The sequence below is a fragment of the Protomyctophum bolini genome (assembly GCF_963924005.1).
Source record: "Protomyctophum bolini genome assembly, chromosome: 11".
Lineage (NCBI taxonomy): Eukaryota > Metazoa > Chordata > Actinopteri > Myctophiformes > Myctophidae > Protomyctophum > Protomyctophum bolini.
In genome coordinates, this window is record NC_137872.1 from 23,542,466 (window position 1) to 23,561,870 (window position 19,405).

Genomic DNA, 19,405 nt, shown 5'->3' on the forward strand with positions numbered 1-19,405 from the left:
CTTGTTCTCAAATTGATCTTCCTCTCTAGAGAGGAGGGGGAGGTTGGCCAATATGGTTTCACCACCATGAGAAGAGGAAGTGTGCATTAGTGTCGCCGTCATGTAGAGTAGACCACACCTACAGTACTGTGTCAAACACCAAACATACAGAGTGAGGTGGAGTGTTGATGTTGCCATCTTTTGGTAAAACATAAAAACTCTTAGTTGATGGATATTGTTATAACGCACACAATCTGGATAGTGTATGTATTGTATTGTTCTGTATGCTGCAGGGCGGGTCTTTGGGGTCCAAGACAAATTTCTCTCTCGGGAGAAGAAACCTTGAACCTTGTCCCAGTTATCCCATTTGTGTGTGAGTAGATGAGAAATAGATGAGAAATTAGGGGAATGTATATGAGAGTGATAGGGCATCATGCACAGGTGCCAACAGTGGTGGGAAATTTATTTTCAAGTATCAATGTATCAAGTATCAATGCTGCAATGTAGAATTAGAAAGTATTGGTAATAGGTATCAAAATGTACTTATTGCACCAAAAGTATAGTACTCATTATACAGAATGTCCCATTTCACAAGTTTTTATAGGTCTATAAGATGTATACAAATCCTTTGAAAATAGCAGATTGTAGATTTGCTATTTTCAAATGGCCAAAATATGTAGGCTATAAGGCTGAAGTGGTAAATGTTGTGGTTATTGTTAAAGTGTTGTAATAATAATCAAAATCTACAAAGTAACCACTGTAGTAAACGTTTGCCTGTAGTAGTGGAGTAAAAGTATTGAAAATTGGAAATACCTACAATAAAGTAAAAATCACTCCCATGTGAAGTGAGTGGACCCACAGGAACACACCCAGGGTGCCGGCCTGGTTCCGGTGTGCCGTCCCACGTCTGAAACAGTTGAGAAATGACAGTTACCGTGTGGCGGTCCCTCTACCGTACTGTACTGTACTGTACTGTACTGTACTGTTACTGTACTGTACTGGCACACCCGAAAGCATCATATACAGTTAATACGTGTGTGTCTGCGTTTGTGTGTGCCTTAGGTTGCACACAGGTGGTGAAAAACAACCATGCTGTTTTCGTGCTCATACCCAGACACCCACCCAGCCAGCCAGCCACCCACACACATAGCTCCGTAAGGGAGTGGTACTGCACCACTCAACAAATACGTCAGTAGTCAGTACAATACTTGGTAGATACATACTTATGCGTTATGCAGACTTTAGCCTAGAGAGACCACTGGATGCAGGACAAATGAAGATCATCATATAAAGCATACATCAGTAAGTTGGGTGAATGTGACACACGCACCCAAATCTAGTTACCTGGTTTGTGGATGGATGTGGGAAGACATTTGCCACACTGCCACATGCAGTCTTGAGTTTATTTGGATTTTTAGAAATATAGCCTATACATTTCTTTATCTTTAGGTGACATTAAGTGTCAGTTGATACTAGGCTACTAGCCTGAGAGAGGTTGTTTTGAACTGTTGACTTGACACTAAACTGAAAGAGGTTATAAGTTTTGAAGTGATGTTGACAACTTCATTGACACTATTAAACCTGAGAGAGGTTATCAGTTCGTAAACGGCCTAAAGTTTCATCATGGGTTGCCTAAAGTTTCATCATGGGTGGCCAGTAGCTCTCAGAGGGTCTCCTCTCAGTCTCCACTATACTGTATAATAGAGCCTACCTACCTGCCTGGCCTGCAGATAGTCACAGTCCGGCAGTCCCCACTGCTCTCCAGGGCCACTTTGATCTGAGGAGGACCACCTGACGCAGTGACGCATGATGAACAAAAAGAGACGAAATGACTAAATAATAGGCTAGACTACACATCAAATAATGTCTGTCCTTGTAGGCCTACTGTATTAAAATCGTGTGCTAAGTTGGTTTGGTTATAGCTCCGTTTGGAATTGGTTCCAAACGGAGATATACCGTAGTTTAGTTGCAGCCTGACTCTGAGTCTGAGCCAATACATTTAACTAGCGTAGCCTAGTTTAACTGAATGGTCCTGGACAAGCACTGGGCCTACTAGCCCTGGTCCAGTGCGTCAGCGAGTCTCTCACGGACACATGGTATGGCCTGGGGCCATGGGCAAATTGGGCATAGGTCTACTTAGTACTTACTAGGCTACTTACCGTGACCATCGGTAAAAAAAAAACTTTGGAACCATTGGAAAGGTAGGTTGCCATCCTCGGCTCAGACCGGAGATCTGTCATCATACCCAGACCTCCTCCGTCACCGTGAAGTTGGCACCCCATATGACGAAAAGATGATTAAAAAAAATCATGAATATCCAGACTCCAGAGCACTGAACGCGGACATGGAACAAAGGGGGCTGGAACCGGAACGCCTTTGAAAATGGGCCTATTGTCTAGTGTGAAACAGAGCCGTATTTCTAAGGCTCTGGTGTGAAACTAACCTTGTGTGCACAAGTTTAAATTACTACCCCCGCCCCCCCTCCAAAAAAATGCTTTGGAAAATGGTTGGGGAAAAAAAAAATATAGGCTTTAGGGAGTTTAGGGCGGCTATATGATTTGAACATGCATGATTAGAAAATGCACGATAGCCTACTATTTCTTGTTTATCCCCGAAAATTACTAGATTTGTAGCATTAGAAGAAATATTGGGGCTTAAATGCAATTTATCATTTATGAATATAAAATGCAAACAAACAAATTATGTTTGGAACCATGGTTGACATGGTCTGGTCAAATGCATGCTCAATTGCTCATGGCTTTCAAAGTCACCGCCACCTCATCTAAGCATCTATGTCTAAACAGCAGTTTTACATTAATGTAAAGTGCATAATTATGACCAGTGCCATGAGTCCATGACATCATAAGTAATAAATAATTACCTTAAGTTAACGTCATTTTAATCACAAAATCAAAACATTTTAAACAAAATATTTAATTTTGGTTTGAAGGCACAGTTCATCACCTTTTTGCATAAGACATCCATGAGTCAAAACCTTCTTGCTAGTAGAGAGGCATCAAGCAGCCCGTTAAAATGATCTTCCTAGGAGGTCCAGGAGAAAACCCTCAAAACTCAGGCACAATAAATAACTGAACCATGATGCTTATACTTATCTGTATGTTTTGTGGAGGCCTTTTATCTTGTGGCACACATTCAGAATTTAGATTCAACCCACTTACAAAAGACAGAGAGGAGGCGAGCCCGTCAGCTTGGATGTGGCTCAGAGGGCTCTTTTAAAGAAACCTAATTGCCATTTAAAATTACACACCTCCCATACCAGAAAGTGAGGCGTTAACAGCGGTTTGTCTCGCCCATAACTGTTGGGGCAACTGGTTACAGCCGGCCTGGGTCTGAAACCTAACCAAAAGCAGCAGGATGCGATTCACAAATCAAACACTTATTGCTACAGTAGCACTGTAAATCAGTAATTTAGGGGTTGACAAGTTAAATAACTAAGCTGTGTGCCTCTTTTGATTTGTACATAAAAGCAGTTTTTCAAAAAGCTGAAAGCTTGTATTCGTTTTTGTTAGCTAATAGTTACAGAAAAAGACAACCGATTTCAGGTTTAGAGAAACAAAACAATAACGCAAAATATGAAGCAAAAGCGGCATGCAGATGTTCCTCCTCTCTCCACAATGGACTAACTAAAATGATATTTAAAAACTTGTAAATTGTATAAGTACACAAAATGTTAATGCATATTCTTCAATATTCTTGTTGGTAGCACCATTGTTAGCTGTTCGTGTGACAATCAAATGCATTACAAAAGTAACTAAAATATACAGGCGGTTCCATTCTGTATGACAGACAGCTATGGGTACTGCAAATGCCATTCTAAATGGCAAGTCTAGTTCCATCATGAAATTAAATGTAAAAAGTGGACAGAAAACACATAACTCATCCCTTTTAGACCCTATATACTTAGTTGACCAGGGTACAAGGCTCTATCCTTGGCCACTTCCTCACCCCCCCTTCCCTCCCTTGACACCAAATCTCTTCGCTGAATATAGTCAATCTACAAGATCACATGGTGTCACATTGTGAGCTTGTAGATCTGTTATTTGTGCCCCAGCATAGGGATGCTAGGGCTCATGTGGTTAACATCACATCTGATGGGGGGGGGGTGATGGGGGGAGATAATCTCCATTGTATACCACCACACTTACACATCCCTGCGATGATGCACACTGGGATACTTAAATATGGAAATAAACATAAAAGCTTGTTTGGGAGTGGTTCGCTACATTCTTCTGAATCTTCATGAGGCCCCCACCCAGTCCCCCTCATAGCTCGTCTCGCGTTGTGCTGTCCCAAGGAGACTGCAGGACATCAGTGTTCTGAGCCTCTGTGCTTATCTCAGCTTGCTCGTGGGTCTTGCCCGAGCGGCCTCTGTCCCAGTCTGTACGGACCTCCTCGTTATCCCACACGGTGGAGGTCTCGGTGTCGCTGATGTAGCCGTTATCGCCGGTGTAGTGGGTGGGGAACACTAGCAGGGGCTCCGCTGAAAACCCCAAGAGGTCCCGCGATTCAAACTGTTCCATATAATCAGACCTGTGGGAAGAAATGGAAATAAGTTGGAACTCAAGATAAACCTGTACACAAAAACCTATTGTTTCTAACAGTTGTGGTACAAATGGCCAGTAACTTACACAGGGTGTTTATTGAACATAATGGGAAGAAACTCATCTACTGGCAGCACCCTCTTTAGTGGCTCTGCTCTCAAGAGCTTCTCAGCTCCTTGTAATGATATCATATAACCAAGTGTCCAGTAGGAGTAGTCGGCCTCCACCAAGTTGTGAATGTTAGGTACGGCTTTCTCTGGGTGATCGATCTGCATTCTTTTCCGTCCAATATAACTGGAATAAAGAAATGAAAAATGAAAAACGAGTAAGCATTTGTATAAAACAACAGTAAATACGTTTACACTGACATTATTAGACATGGTTAGTTACGCTCTTACATGAGGTCCCAGTCCAACCCCTCACTCTCCACCTCCTTCATCAGGTTCTCCAGTCGACGCTTGAAGAAGACCTCAAAGCGCAAATCATCCTCGATCACCAGGGAGGTGTGTAGGCCCCGCTCTACGACCTAAGGCCAGACACAGATTACTCAGTGGATCAAGCAGCCAGCAGCAGGTTCACAGCGTTTCTGTTCTATTTATTGATATTACACCTAAGCCTCTAGCTTTATATGTGGCTGACCTCCTTCCAGATGTTGTAGTGGGACAGAAAGCAGCCCAGCTCTCCTTTAGTCAATGGGCGGCCATGGTACGGATCACTGTAGCCAGGGAGCATATGGATGCCCATCGATTGAACCTCACTGATGTTCATTGCTCTGAAGCAGCAAAAGAGAACACAAGTGAATTAAGGTAATGAGATTGTCGCGGTGGTGTTTTTTTGTGGTCATCTGCAAGCATAGTCCAGTGCATCAGTAAACACCTGTACATGTATTGCTTCTTTCATATGGTTCTTCTCTCTCAAAGACTGAGATGAATATCTATCAGCACTCCGACACACTTGACTCCACAGTGTGTAACTCCCCAACTGCTTAAAGAATAATCATGCACAACTTTTTATATCACGTGAAAACAATGGAGTTGAGCCGACAGTGAGTCATGACTTTTTAAATCACTTGAAAAACAATGCAGTTAAGCCAACAGAGAGTCCTTGAGGCTTCTGAGGTGCGCCTGAGTGTCCGCACTCAGCAGCTGATGGCCTTGTGCATTGACTAGCGTGCCGTCCCAAGTTAGCAAGCCGTGGTGGATGGAATAGTTTATTATCCGTTTCACTGCTCATATTTTAAGTCTACAGTGTTAAGCAGAATACATCCCACATTACAGGCCAAAATAAATTAGCATGGCCCTGCAGGAAATGTAATGCACCCGTTACCCATTCTTTGATTGTTCTTGAATGATCTAAGTGGTACTTACATTTTGGTCTTTTGTAGATCTATTTTTTTGTGATTTTGTTTGATTGTGTTTCGCTCATCCCATTCCCATTACTGTTCAGACATTAAGTTTATATTTTGATTGATCAATTACATTTAACATAGATTGTATAGTGATTGAGATGACTATGTGGTCTGACAAGTGTTGCGTGGTCTCTTGTGTTTGCTAATATCTCAGTTGTTTTTTATGACGGGACACAATTTCTAGCAGACAGACATAACCATACATTAGTAAAATAAACTGCAAGCTTTTCTTTGACCAGTCTAAACTTACTTTCCATCTACAGCTGCAATGACCTTACAGGCAATTTCCTGCTCATACAGTGTCCTCAGCATACGATCTCTGCGGTCTGCCCTCCTCTTCAAGTTTATCATGAACACCTGCATACAGGAAAACAAACAACCCAGTGAACGTAATGCCATATTTGCAACAGGAGAGGGAGCCATTTAGCACAGAAGCAGAGGAAGAGCCATTTTTGCAGCTACCATCTTCTCAGCACTCAATACTCACCTCGTCAAAGCCCATTTTGTCTGGGGTTTTTCTAGGGGCAGGTATGTATTTGGAGGGCATCAGTGGGGGGTTTCGCACTATACGGTGAGAGGGAAGATGGATGCAGAAATGGTAAGAATAATAACCAGAGCGTCATGCTTAAAAGCATACTTGAGGTATACACAAAAAGAATCCTCAGTATTCATTTAACTTGGAGTTACAAATGCATAAATGAACACTGAGGATTTCACTGTGTGTGTAGCAGAAGAAATAGAGAACTTAAAGCCAATGAAAAAGGGGAGCTCTAAGCAAACACCAAGGCCTTAGAGAGGATGCAGGCTACTCACCATTAACCTCTAGCAAAGAATGCAAGAAACTGTCAACTTCATCCTTCAGTGTGTTGTGGGATCGCAACGGCACAGGGAAGTTACCGAATGTCTCTTGGTTACACACAAACATTTGCACATCTGCAGAATAAGCGAGGAAACAATTCAAAGGCATGGTAATTTAGTTGAAGCATTTGGGAGTCAATAGCATGGTGAGAGAGTAATGCTAGTCTGTAAATCCACCTGGAAAAAGGTGCATCAAGAAGCTGACATCCGTTTGTCATTTTGTTCTTTTCTTTACAATATATTTTAGAATTTACATTTCTGCTAAGGAGCACGCTAGATAGTCTTTGAGTAATTTGCAATGGCAAAATGTATGAGTGGGATGGGGGTAGTAGTGGGACATACAGATTGTTAGGAGGAATCATTTCATAATTGTAACGTCTGACAGAATTATGTTTAAGCTGCCACCTGAAACAAATGTTAACAAATAAAATATGACTTGAACAACTCTGTATACAATATAACTAGCAATATACTATTATAGCAGTACTAGTATAACTCTGCAGTGGTCTCCTTACTCTTCCATAGAGATTTTGATCTTGGTGTCAGGTAAGACACATACAGTACTTGATTAGTACTGCCTGAAATTCAGAATATGCATAATATATCCTCCCTGGCCAGGCAGGGAGTGCCTCTTGAGTAGTAGAAATGTGTGTCACATGTGGGAGTCCTGGGTTTGAATCCCAGGTAGGTAGGACATGTAAAAGTTATGGATTGTTGATTGTTGCTCTAAGAGTGAGGAAAAAAAAATGCAATACCTGCCATGCGAGCAGAGAAGGCAAACACAATGATATCATCAAAGGCCCAGCTGTATTCTGGGTGTGGGGGGTGGAAGGCCAGCTCCCTAGATGCCTCCTTTCTGAGATCTATCAAGAAGGTGGAGTGCACCATGGGTACTGCAAAACATCCCCGCCGCACCTGCTTCCTGATGGGTATGTAGGCAGGGGTGCGTTTATAGTAACCCTAAAAAAAAGAAGAGACGATTCACAGTTCGGTTGATTTATGGTTGAGTTGGGATTTGAGGGCATTCATTAAGTCACTGAGCTCTTTCCAACACAAATAAACATGCACGCAGCCACGCACACACATTTTACCTGGGCTGTCATGCCACACCAGAAGTTGGAATACGCAGCACGGGAGTCCAGCATTGGAGCTACAATGGTCTTATTTTCATCAATGAGCCTCCACAGGACGTCGGGATTGGTGAGAAGGTTATCACAGTCCACTGTCTAAAATAAGTTCAGAAAAAGGAAAATCATTTTAAAAACATTTTTTTAAACTGAACTGTGAGAAAGAGTTGTGAAAAGGCACAAATCAACTTGTCTTTATTCTGAATAAATGATAATCACTGACAATCGCACAACAAAGTCTTGTTTATCTACTTTCCACTGTTTAAGTGAGACTGTCAACATATCCAAATATAGCAGGATAATTCCTACAGCAAAATTATTGCTTTCCTGGATTCTGCCACCTAATTACACGGTGCCGATCCTAGACAATGTGGGCTGGAGCACGCAGCTCCTGTGTTTTAAAATATGATTCACGTTCAGGCAGACTTTGCAGAATCATAAGAACTGGTGTAAACTAGTTGGATTACGCAAGGTTTGACGAGAACAGAAGAACCGGGTCACATTCTAACACTATTCTTTTATAAGAGCTGCTTGATTGGGCACTGTGGCATGGAACATCACACTCATTATAAAAGTTAGTAATGGAAAATATAGAAATGTATTTTAAAGGAATTCCAGCAAAATGCCTTAGGTTTTTTATGTGAACGCAGTCACAATTATTTGAGATAATCACAATTATTTTGCATAATTGCCATGTTGATACAATTCCAAACGACTTGTACATCACATTTAACATTTTCTTTATAACTTTGTAATAATGTAATTATAATGTATAATTGACAGAAATGAACTCTTTAATCACAATTAATTTCATTACTTTTTTAATGAATCGTCAAGTAAGATGTCAAGATCGTGACAACCCCTACACACATATTACAGAGACTCACTAGGAAGTAGTCAGCCCACATCCCACGGGCTGACTCCAGTGCTGCTTGCCGAAGCTTCATCACATGTGCGTACCGGAGGTTTGTCCATTGCTTGGGGCTTTCCTCATCCTCGTATACTCTGGAAAGGACATACAATCAGGAACAGAGGATCAACTCAGTGAGTCCAGAGGGAAGAAAAGGTCAACTCTTGGAAACACTACACAGCAAAATATGTACACAGTAAGTATCAATCAAGTACCAATTCAACCCTGAAGATCTATGGGTCCATTTACGAATCAAGAGGGTTTATTTATCTGTCACTACTCACTAGTACTAGTACTTATGCAGGTACAAACAGCGGAAGGCTAGTGTGGCAAGAAGCAAGACTGTGCCAACTGCATGCAACACTACACAACAAAAACAATATTGGATATGATATGAAAGTTTCATTGTTTAAAAAAATATATATATAATATATATATATATATATATATATATATAAAATGCAATTACAATACTAATAAGGATGGATCCTGGTAGATGGATTTACATTTGTACACTCTTCTGAGTTAAATGAACAGTGAAGATTTGAGCGTTTCTGGTAACTGACCTGGGATCCTCTTGTGGTCTCCACTCCACATAGTGGTATTCCTTCTGCACCTTAATGAGCCAGTCACGCAGGATGGCTGTGGTGTTGTCTTCATTGTGATCAGTCGCAACCCTGTCAACATACAGATCAATGAATCATCTCGACGGTGTATAATTTTCAGTTCCGAATTTGTGCAGGGATCTTTGTCCTTAATTCAAGGTTTGTTGCCCGTCAGGCAGTCTCAATATAGAGGAACAGGAGTGGTGAATCATCTCACACAACCACAAAAGGTTTAAGGATGACTTCTTAGACGGTGCCGATGGATGGTCTTAAATTATGACCGAGCAGAAAGCGGAAAGAAAAGTAAAAAAAAAAAAGTCTTTTTTTGTGGTTGTGCGAAATGAGAAACAGTCAATTTGGCCTTCATCAGGTGAAATGATTTAAGTGACCCGATGACACCTTGGCTTATCTACAGTAATTCTGTCAGATCATTTCATTTCATCAGATGAAATGATTACAGTATACATGCCACCTTATCTAGGTCTGTCAGACCTAGAAACATTCATCATGTGAAATTATTAGTGACCCATGATGACACCTTTGTTATCTATTCTAATTTCTAGTACAGTAGCTATGTCATGATTTCATCAGCTGAAATGATTAGTGACCTATGATCCCTTATCTATGTCTGTCTGTCTGGGTCTTACAGATCTACATGTCAATAAGGGGTCATGTGTCAGATATAGATAAGGGGCTGTGGTTCACTGTAATTAATCATTTAATCTGATGAATTGTGTTTTGTGATGCACTTTGCACAGGAAAACATTTCAGGGCTGTAAGCTGCCACTTTTTCACTGCCACTGCCAGCCCCTACTTGTTGGTCTGGTCTAACCTAGCCTCCACGTTGGTGGGCAGGGACTTTACCCCTGCGCTACCTGAACGCTCCTAACACAAGATTTCTGTTTAGCACAGCACTGGTGACCTGATAAATATGAGAAAGTTGGAAACATTATACTATTGCTTATATAACAATAGTCCAGCGCATTGTCCACAGCTGTGGGAACAAAACGAATGACACCAAAACCAAGCACTAGGACCAGATTAAATTACTTTAAAGAATAGCTTACTTCCTAGACCTAGAAGCAAACAGTAGTATTAGAGAAGTGAAACTGCTAGATCATCTGTACTATTAGCAGAGAACAATAAGAACTGGTGCAAGCGAATGACAAAAGCAATGCATGTGGTGTGTGTGCAGTCTGTGCACACATACAAATGTGTAGGAGCACACTGATTTAATCCTGCAGATGTTTTACATCAAGCCACATGTTGAGCCCTGTGTCATTCCATAAGACTGGCTCAAGTTGAAACACGACAACCATAGGCTTTTCACTCTCGAGCCATTAGCGAGACAGACTATAGACTCTGGTCTAGAGGCACACCTGTATTGATGTTATCTCCAAGCTTGTAGATCTGCAATGTTTTTAAACTAGATCTTCGGGCACCGGCCTACTCAGGAACCACGCAAGTCTGGAACAATGCAACTTGGGAAATGGAATGCATGCACTGACAACAGGTATTGCATATGTGTGGATCTCACATATACAATACCTGTCAGCATACTCACTGTCCCCCATGTACCCAATGCAGTACCCGACCCGTTACCACAGTTATGATGCAAATTGGGAAAGATGTAAGTTGGGAACACAATAACACATGCCCCATCCGTTTATGCAATACTTGTTTTCAATACCCAGTGACGTTACCGGTTCGGCGGTTACCCACTAACAACCAAAGAACCGATCAACTACTATAAATATGCTGTCGTGTTGATGAGTCATGACATACATGGGCATATGTGAAATAAAACAGCCATTACTGACATAAAAACACAGGAAAGTGTTTCCCAAATATTATTAAAATAAGATCTGGTTGCAAAAGGGGTGAAGTGTCCCTTTAAAGTGTGTCAAATAGAGTTTGGTATTTCATATGGTAATTGGGTGTGCATAAAGTACTGATATAGTCACTTCATTAAAACAATAATGTGTGGTTGTCACTGAGGCTGAAAAAAAACAATCAAAAGACATCCAAAACCGTCTAGGCTGGGTGCTGGATCAAAAATAGTGACAATATAAGAATAAAAATAATCTGCAGTTCCGCACACCAATTAATGCTACCAAATATATGTTTACTTAAGCGTATATAAACATGCGTTTGGGAGCATTAATTGGTGTGTGGACTCTTTTTGGTGGTCACAAAATCCCACGCCACACCTGGACTTGTCCAGAAACACTGGATAGTACAACTAGCTACACAACAGATTCCACACACGCCAACAGCTGCAGAGTAGAGTTTGTAGTTTATGTGGCATACAGCCAAGTACAGCTCTCTCCACTGATGTCACATGGTCCTGTGAGAACACTGCAGCTCCATGCTAAACCAGATCTTCTCTCTGCTGTCCAATCTTCAAAGACATAAAACCTCTGCATTCAAGTGAGGCTCTCCACCCAGTAGAAAGAAAATCTCATGCTTAACATACTTGTCGAAGCACAGATTTAGACCTAGTCACATCAACTACCATCAAACGGTGGCATGATGGCATCTTGCTCACATTCTAGACGTGCGTCTATTTGCCGACACCAAAGAAAGACTGAAATGACCCGGTGGACACCATCGTGCCACAACCAAACTAAGGAAGCACTTGTTGGCACTTAAGTTGGCATGCATGCTTTCATTGATTGTTTGTTTGTCTAATTGTGTAAATGTTAATGTTATAGTTCATTGTACAACAGTGTAAGGTAGTGTGTTGCGCGCTTGTAAGATCTGCTATTTTTCTAAATTATTTGTCATTTTATTTATTTAGCATTATCTATAAGTTTGCAACTGTTGCATGCCCCAAAGGCCACATTAATGTACACTGTTTATAACAATGAACAACTGTTGGACACTTTACCACATGCAGCTGCATGCATGCGTTTATGGAAGTCTAAACAAAACGGCTGTCCAGCCTGTCCCCCGACACAAATGTGATCAACATTTTTACCCTCTACAACAGAAGCAGCAACTTAAAAAAGTAAGCCCCTTGTTCAACCCCTTTCAACGGATAGAACAAGAGGCTAAATAAGACATCAGATACAAATACCCTCTGATCAAATTGGAGAGTGAAGAACTTACAGCCGGTTTGTTTGAACACAGTGTTGGTCTGTCATGTGTGAAATCCCTCCCCCTTTAGCCCTATAGCAACTTTACTTTTGCCCGTCCTGGTAGACAGATGTTTATATAAGTATCCATTTACACATTCCATGCTTGTCCATGCTTAAAACCGGGCTCGGATTACAGGAATTTAAATTCTTATAAATCTGGTAGCATCACACAGACACTACAGAATAATCTTCTAAAAAAACCCTCCCTTTTCAGATTATCATGTGAAGATAAACCCCCAAGAGGGGTGGAAGGGGTATTGTGGTGACAGACCTGGAAGATGGCCTCTGGCACACAGGTAATCTGTGTCAACACATTCTTCATCAGTAGACCAACATTCTTGTTAGTAAATTTGAAGTAGAAGCTACTGTATAATCTCCTCAAACCTTCTTTAACACAATAAATTAACCTAATATCCAACCACTCCACCGCGGTATCCATTCTGTAGGACAAGTCACACTAGTCTGCTGAGGGCCTGCATAATGTAACTGCATGTGTCAACATCCCAATCACTTGAATATTAATGCTCTCTCAGTCCACAGCTGGCCCTCAATGTGGGGTCTGAGGACCCCCTGGGGCTGGGGTACCCAGTTAATTATTGATAATAAGGACCCCCCCCCCCGAGTGACAGGTCTGTAACTGTAGGTACAACATAATTTTACAGTTTAGGTGACCATATTATCCTCTCAAAAGTGTGGTCTGGTCTGGTGCATATCAAACTGGGGCCCTTGCATTTAAAAAGGCTGAGAATAAAGAATCACTCCTCTAGTCTACACAGCATAACGCGAGAAGTCACAGCACGATCCAAGCTAAAGCAGAAAGTGCTAGATGGTAGTACACTTTTGGATGCATGTGTGGCAAACATCTCCAGGATAACGCGAGAGAAAAAGTAAAACCCCGCAGCAAAGATATTTCCTATTAGCACCAATCCTGGCTACAACCACAATGCCCATCCCCTCCCCATCCACGTATGCAGATGATGCATACATGTATGGCTACTGACTGAGTCGGGGGCCGAATGACCACAGCTGCTCATCACAAACTGCCTGTCCATAAACCCTGACATTACGTTGTGCATTCAACTTAATTTTGAGCATATCATTCTGATAATACATCTGAGTATAAGAGGATATTTAGTCAATTTTTATGTTTTAATTGCTCGGCCACGCATATTTTAGCAAAGTACAGTTGAGTTGACAACATAACTTTCTGCATAGGCTACGTTTTATGTCGTTGCAGCAGCCCACTCATTTTTATTAAGCGCGCACACGCACAGATTACTAAACATAACAACGCACAATCGTATCCACGTGATTTCACCGGTAAATATTTTATTATTAATAGTTAATAAGTAAAACCATTTACAGTATTTACCAGGAGCACTAGCTATATGCTAGCAGACAAATTCCAGTCGTCCCCCCCCCCCACCTTTCAATTCACAACTTACCATATTGCTAGGCGATCCTTGGGATAATTAAGGCGTTCGATGGTTCCAAGAAAATAAGGCAGGGAATGCTCAGCATTTCGGCATATGAGCGCAACGAACACCCTGGGCGCCAGGAGGGAAGATTCGGGGCTCCAGCGTTCCTCTGGAAAATACCCCCGAGCAGGACCGCAGAACAGCAGCAGCGGCAGGATCAGGGCGCTGGACAGGAGGGGGACGAAGCGGTGCATTGCAGAGCAATAAATACAGCTAAAGTATGCCACGAACGAAGTCTGAAAGTCACTGGGTGCTACCAGCTATGTCTCACCTGGGATCATCACCCACTAACAACAATCCACACTAACTAACGTGACTGACAATAAACTGTCTGAGAAGATCCGTTTTAAAAGGGGAGTGGTGTTCCGCTGAGATCTTAAAGGGGCTGGACTAGTGAGGATGATTTTGCTACAAATTAACACCTAAAGTTTGGGACAGGCCCGACAGGGTGTGGTTTATTTGAAGCAAAACTAATGATATTTCTAATTATATAATTTATTATTAAAATTGCCACACACACGATAATTTCTCCACTGGAATTAATTGTCTTCATGTGCTACACAGAAAATCAGTGAAATTACATTTCGTAGATTCCATCTACAAAAGTAAATTTTTTAAATTGTATTTATTATTTCATATTTCTCATTTACAATCAATCACAACTGAATCAAGTGTAAGTAGGAATTGATTCATTTTCATTATTTCAGTAATTTGGAATGTCAAATATGTTAACTCCTAGCCTGGGAAACAGACGAATCTGACTAAAAACATTTGCCCTCAATAAGGCTAGTTAACTCGCTCTTTATTCCTGAAAGGGCCTATAGTTTGGCTCCTGAGCATGGTCTCTCTACTTGGATAGTTAAAGCAGAAGCAGCTGGGTCATCAATGAGCCAGAATAGTTCTCCTTGACTGGGAACAACACGGGCTGCTGGAAACGCTGGACCATCTCTACCCTCAAGCACCTCCTGTGGGTAAAAAAAAAGACAATAGTCAAAGAAATAGCAATGTTTTATCAATTATTGTAGTTTTCTTTTTCAGATCTACCCCATTCAAATGTTAAGCCCATATTGATTATTTTGCACCAAGTAGGCTAAATGTGGTATGGAAACTTTTATGAATGTCTGAAATATCAATTTAACTCAGTGCAACTACATTACCTTCAACACAGGTGCTTTGCTGCCCCCTGTTGATACGAAGGCCACACAACGTGCAGAGTTCACCACAGGAAGAGTCATGGTCACCCGCTGCGGCGGCGGCTTGGGAGAGTCACTGATGGGGGCCACAACCTTCTCAGTTTCCTAAATTAGGGGTACACCCAAACCCAGACCGATCATCTATAATGTATACAAGTGGCAACAAGAAAGCCCCTGTGAGAGCCACAGGACAAGAAGACTACTATGTAACTGACACTAATATGATGCATGTGTTCTGAAAACATATCATGAAAATCCATAGGGCACATAACTGAAGCCAACAGGCCACACATTTGTAGTAGTATACATTACAAACATAGAGGCAGAGGGACTGGACTGTCTTCATGCATGCCCGACATGCATCATGTGAATTAGCCTATCAAGAACCACAGTAAAGAGTATAAAATGGCATGCTGCCAGACCTTAATTAGTAGGCCTTAAAAACCAAATTGAGTTTCAATTGCAGGCTTACTCACACACATATACAATATCTATATATACATTGAGAATATGTACATGTGTGTGTATATACTGTATTTCTATTAGAGAGTTTCAAATAGGAAATGGTAGATATTTTATATCTGTCCAATTCCTCGGACAGAGTTTCAGTTCAGCATAACATAGATGGAACCATGTAGTGCAATAGCATTCACTTGCTAATTATATTGGACAGTAAATGGGAGACTAACTTTGAGGAGCCATATATTTACTTCTGTCTTCATGTTATTTTTAAGGGTCCAACCCTATTCAGTCTCAGAAACCATAACATCTACATTTCCCAAACTTGGCAGATAGTTTGGAAATCTCCCACACTACTCAGGCAAAAAAAAAAGGAAAGGAAAGGGAAAAAAAGAAAGAAAGTCACCTTTCTCATCTTATCCTGTGCTTAGAGTCTTAGACCCTGTTAACTGCCGTTTGTGGTTGTGTTTTCCATTGAATTATTCTAGTACATTTCATAGAAAAATATAGTGAGTGATTTCCCTGTTCATTCTTAATGGACAGGGACACTGCACTTTATATCTGATTATATCTATCAGCTGGTTCTTAGCTAAATAGCGAATGGCTGTGCAAGACAGTAAGTAGTTAGTTCTGTTCATGTTCACAAATGCTGATTTGAGTTGTGCTTCACTGACAATATGAATTAAATACAGAAATACAGAAGGCTACCTTGTTCCCATAATGTAGAGAATTTCTATTAGGGCTGCAACTATTGATTATTTTTTTAGAGAGTATTTGATCAATTACTTTTCAAAGCAAATAACTGAGAAGGACATTGCAAAAAAAGTTACATGGTGCAGCTATAAGCTCTATTTTATAATAATGTCACACATAGCAGATCTACAAGGCGTACAAGCTAGCTCACAACATATTGTGATGTTGTAGATCTGCTATTTTCTGTATGAAAATAAAAAATATTTTTTGTTTTAATTTTCAATAATTTATTAAATCTATTACTTTGACTGTTCCACCCCTAGTTTCCCTTTCTTGTCAGCAGTTATCTCATAAAACATCCTCATTTACATCCATATGAAGAAACTATGCAAGTCAGTATGGTTCTCTTCTCACCTCTAAGAGAGGATGATCTGGAAAAAGGGAGCAGGTATGTCCATCAGGTCCCATTCCCAACAGTAGCATATCAAACACTGGAAAGTCATCACTTGGTAATGCCTGCATGTTTAAGAGTATTAAAAACAATACTGTCTCAAATGTCTGAAGTCATGTGATCAAGATGCATCAGTCAGTTTTCATATTCCAATCTGATTGGTTTACAATCGGCTACCACCCATTTTGTAAAAAATCACACCCGTGTGAACCGAGTGGTGCAACTCCCCTCTCCCCCTGCACCCCCCCCCCCCCCCCCCCTCTCTCTCTTAGCAGGCAACAGTGCAGCACTATCTCTCTCTCTGTTTCTGGCACAACAGCGCCACTTTTGCCCCTACTGCTACTCAGTCACACACATAGGTTAACAGGTTAACACACACATAGGTTAACAGTTTAACACGGACATAGGTTAACAGTTTAACACGGACATAGGTTAACAGTTTAACACGGACATTGCTGTTCCTTGGAGTGGTTGCACCACTCAAAAATGCCGAACAGTGTCTGATCTGCCACAAACTTTAATCAAACATCAGTACAAGTCTACCTGTTGGCAATTAAAAAGGAACTCAAAAGACAAATTTGATAACAATCTGCTCCCCAAATCAATGTACACCTGTTAATAGTGCTTTCACTATGTAGTTTACCAATATCTCCTGGTTTCTACTTTCTAGTACTCTTTTCTTAATCTTACTACCGGCTACTATTTTGTATTAGTATATTATTCTATACTCCTCCTGTGTCTATTTTTCTGTATCTGGCTATCTGTCCTGTGTTTCATAGCTGCTGCCTGCTGTGCTGCTTTGACAACTGAATTTCCCCTGCAGGATCAATAAAAGTCTATCTATCTAATTAAGGAAACGGAAATCAAACTTGAAAGCATCTGACTTTTTCTCTTTTCTATGTTACACATTCACAAGATTAGCTCATTAGCAGGCCTGTTATTTTAATGCTATGCTATATTTGATTGATTTGTTTTTAGCATTGTTTTCAATAGATTAACCAAATAATATTGTGTATCAAACAGAATATTAAGCTTAGAGAATCACGATTCATTAATATGTATTATAACAAATAAATCTTTACCGTCTTCAGTTTCTGTGTATAATCCTCTGCACACTTGTCCACTGGCAGAGATGGATCTATGGCCAATATGTTGCTCTCAGGGATATTAATCTTGGAAAACAATTGCTTCTAGGAGGAGATAAAGACATTTTACAACTTTGCTGCATAATAACTCCTTAGTTGATGAGCGTACATTTTTGGAACGCATACCTTGTACAGTCCATAGGTGCTCTCTGGGTCATCAAAGGGCACCAGGCGCTCATCACAGAACCCAACAACCCACTTACTGCTGTCCAAGTCTGACAGAGCAGGCAGCTCCTTGCTGAGCATGGACACCAGGCTGCCACCTGACAGGCCCAGTGTGAACTGGCCACGAGACGAAATGGCCGTTTTTGCCCGAGAGGCGATCAGTTGAGCCAGCACTGGGCCAAGCTCTGCTGATGAGGGAAACACGACTACTCTTCTGCCAGGCATTGCACCACTATTTGACAAAAACAGAATGGTTTGGACATGAGAGCAGGAAACAAACGGGTTAGGGCTGGGCTACACAATATATTGTTTCAGCATCGACAATGGAATGAACACATGAGCAACACTAGTGACACTGCAAGGAATGCAATGTAGCTAGGCTACACAAATACTTCTTAATAGAAAACAAAGACGTGCAAGGTTCACATTTCTACAGTATAGTCCATCTTATAAAAATCACTTATTTCTTGGGGCCTTTCTTTCTTGCATGCACATTATGTGTTCATGTGTGTCATGTTGAGCAAACCAGAGTATTGAACAACTACCTTTTTTGGAAGGAGGTAGTAATTATGAGGAAATAACCAAATATAGATGAGGAAACAAGCCGTTTTAAAAAAGGCAGAGTAATCAGTTATGCTCATCCTTGTAGTTGCTGGTGAAGGACAGTAGATATGTATCAAAGAAAAGAAAGAGTCCACACAGATAGCTCCATCTGCATCTCTTTTACTGTGCAAAACACTTTGCTGTTTTACTCTGTAAAAGAGATACGGAGGCGGAGCATTAAGTCTGTGCAGTCTGGGCATACATTACTCTTTTTCCATTTCTTTGAAACAAGTTATTTCCTCATCTAATCTAATGTCTCCCTAGTGATAAATAATTTAAAATCAAGCTATCTAAGTGAGCAATGGAAAGAAGCCAAAAGGCTTTTCTGGTTTCATCCTTTTAGCAGACCTTGTTTGTTCTCCCTGTCAAAATAGTAGATCAAGCATTAGTAAAGTATGAAAAATAGTGATATTACCTACTGCCAGGATTCTTCAAGTTCTCATGCGGATGATTTTTTGTCGGTACATTTTAATACGATTTTACTTCCTGAACGTCAACGACGGCATTAGCCAATCACGTTGGTTACGTACCGCTCAGCATTCTGGTAAATGGAGTGCAGCCAGTCAGTAGAAACTAGAAATCTTTACATTAAACTTTCCCACACAAGTCTTCCAATATGTGTATACTGT

The 19,405-nt window shown here is 40.9% G+C and overlaps 2 protein-coding genes across 3 annotated transcripts; both read right to left on the reverse strand.

The window, feature by feature from the left end:
• Positions 1–2,861: 2,861 nt before the first annotated feature.
• On the reverse strand, positions 2,862–14,406 carry colgalt1a (collagen beta(1-O)galactosyltransferase 1a). Its single transcript, XM_080776014.1, has 12 exons — positions 14,035–14,406; positions 9,411–9,521; positions 8,822–8,939; positions 7,899–8,033; positions 7,563–7,767; positions 6,763–6,882; positions 6,437–6,513; positions 6,200–6,306; positions 5,181–5,313; positions 4,940–5,067; positions 4,629–4,835; positions 2,862–4,530 (listed from the first exon to the last, which is right to left on the reverse strand). Exons 1-12 carry the CDS (start codon positions 14,259–14,261, stop codon positions 4,263–4,265), a joined length of 1,836 nt encoding a protein of 611 aa, XP_080632140.1. The 5' UTR covers positions 14,262–14,406; the 3' UTR covers positions 2,862–4,262.
• Positions 14,407–14,684: 278 nt separating this feature from the next.
• Positions 14,685–19,339, reverse strand: pgls (6-phosphogluconolactonase). 2 transcript variants are annotated; one of them, XM_080776209.1, is made up of 6 exons: positions 19,192–19,339; positions 18,135–18,405; positions 17,946–18,053; positions 16,827–16,928; positions 15,225–15,365; positions 14,685–15,032 (listed from the first exon to the last, which is right to left on the reverse strand). In XM_080776209.1, the coding sequence occupies exons 2-6, from the start codon at positions 18,396–18,398 to the stop codon at positions 14,886–14,888; spliced, it is 762 nt and encodes a 253-aa protein (XP_080632335.1). In that variant the 5' UTR covers positions 18,399–18,405; positions 19,192–19,339; the 3' UTR covers positions 14,685–14,885. The 2 variants fall into 2 exon arrangements, with proteins under 2 accessions (XP_080632335.1, XP_080632336.1); XM_080776210.1 differs by having other exon boundaries at positions 19,196–19,330.
• Between the last annotated feature and the right edge of the window lie 66 nt (positions 19,340–19,405).

Excerpts from the sequence above, each read along its gene's own strand:
- colgalt1a (XM_080776014.1), bottom strand. The coding sequence starts at position 14,261 with ATGCACCGCTTCGTCCCCCTCCTGTCCAGCGCCCTGATCCTGCCGCTG. Across the intron at positions 9,522-14,034 it reads AAGGATCGCCTAGCAATATG|GGTTGCGACTGATCACAATG; the intron begins GTAAGTTGTGAA and ends GTATGTTGACAG. Across the intron at positions 7,768-7,898 it reads GGTGTGGCATGACAGCCCAG|GGTTACTATAAACGCACCCC; the intron begins GTAAAATGTGTG and ends TCTTTTTTTTAG.
- pgls (XM_080776209.1), bottom strand. The coding sequence starts at position 18,398 with ATGCCTGGCAGAAGAGTAGTCGTGTTTCCCTCATCAGCAGAGCTTGGC. Across the intron at positions 15,366-16,826 it reads CAGATCATCCTCTCTTAGAG|GAAACTGAGAAGGTTGTGGC; the intron begins GTGAGAAGAGAA and ends CCCCTAATTTAG. Across the intron at positions 15,033-15,224 it reads GCAAAGCACCTGTGTTGAAG|GAGGTGCTTGAGGGTAGAGA; the intron begins GTAATGTAGTTG and ends TTTTACCCACAG.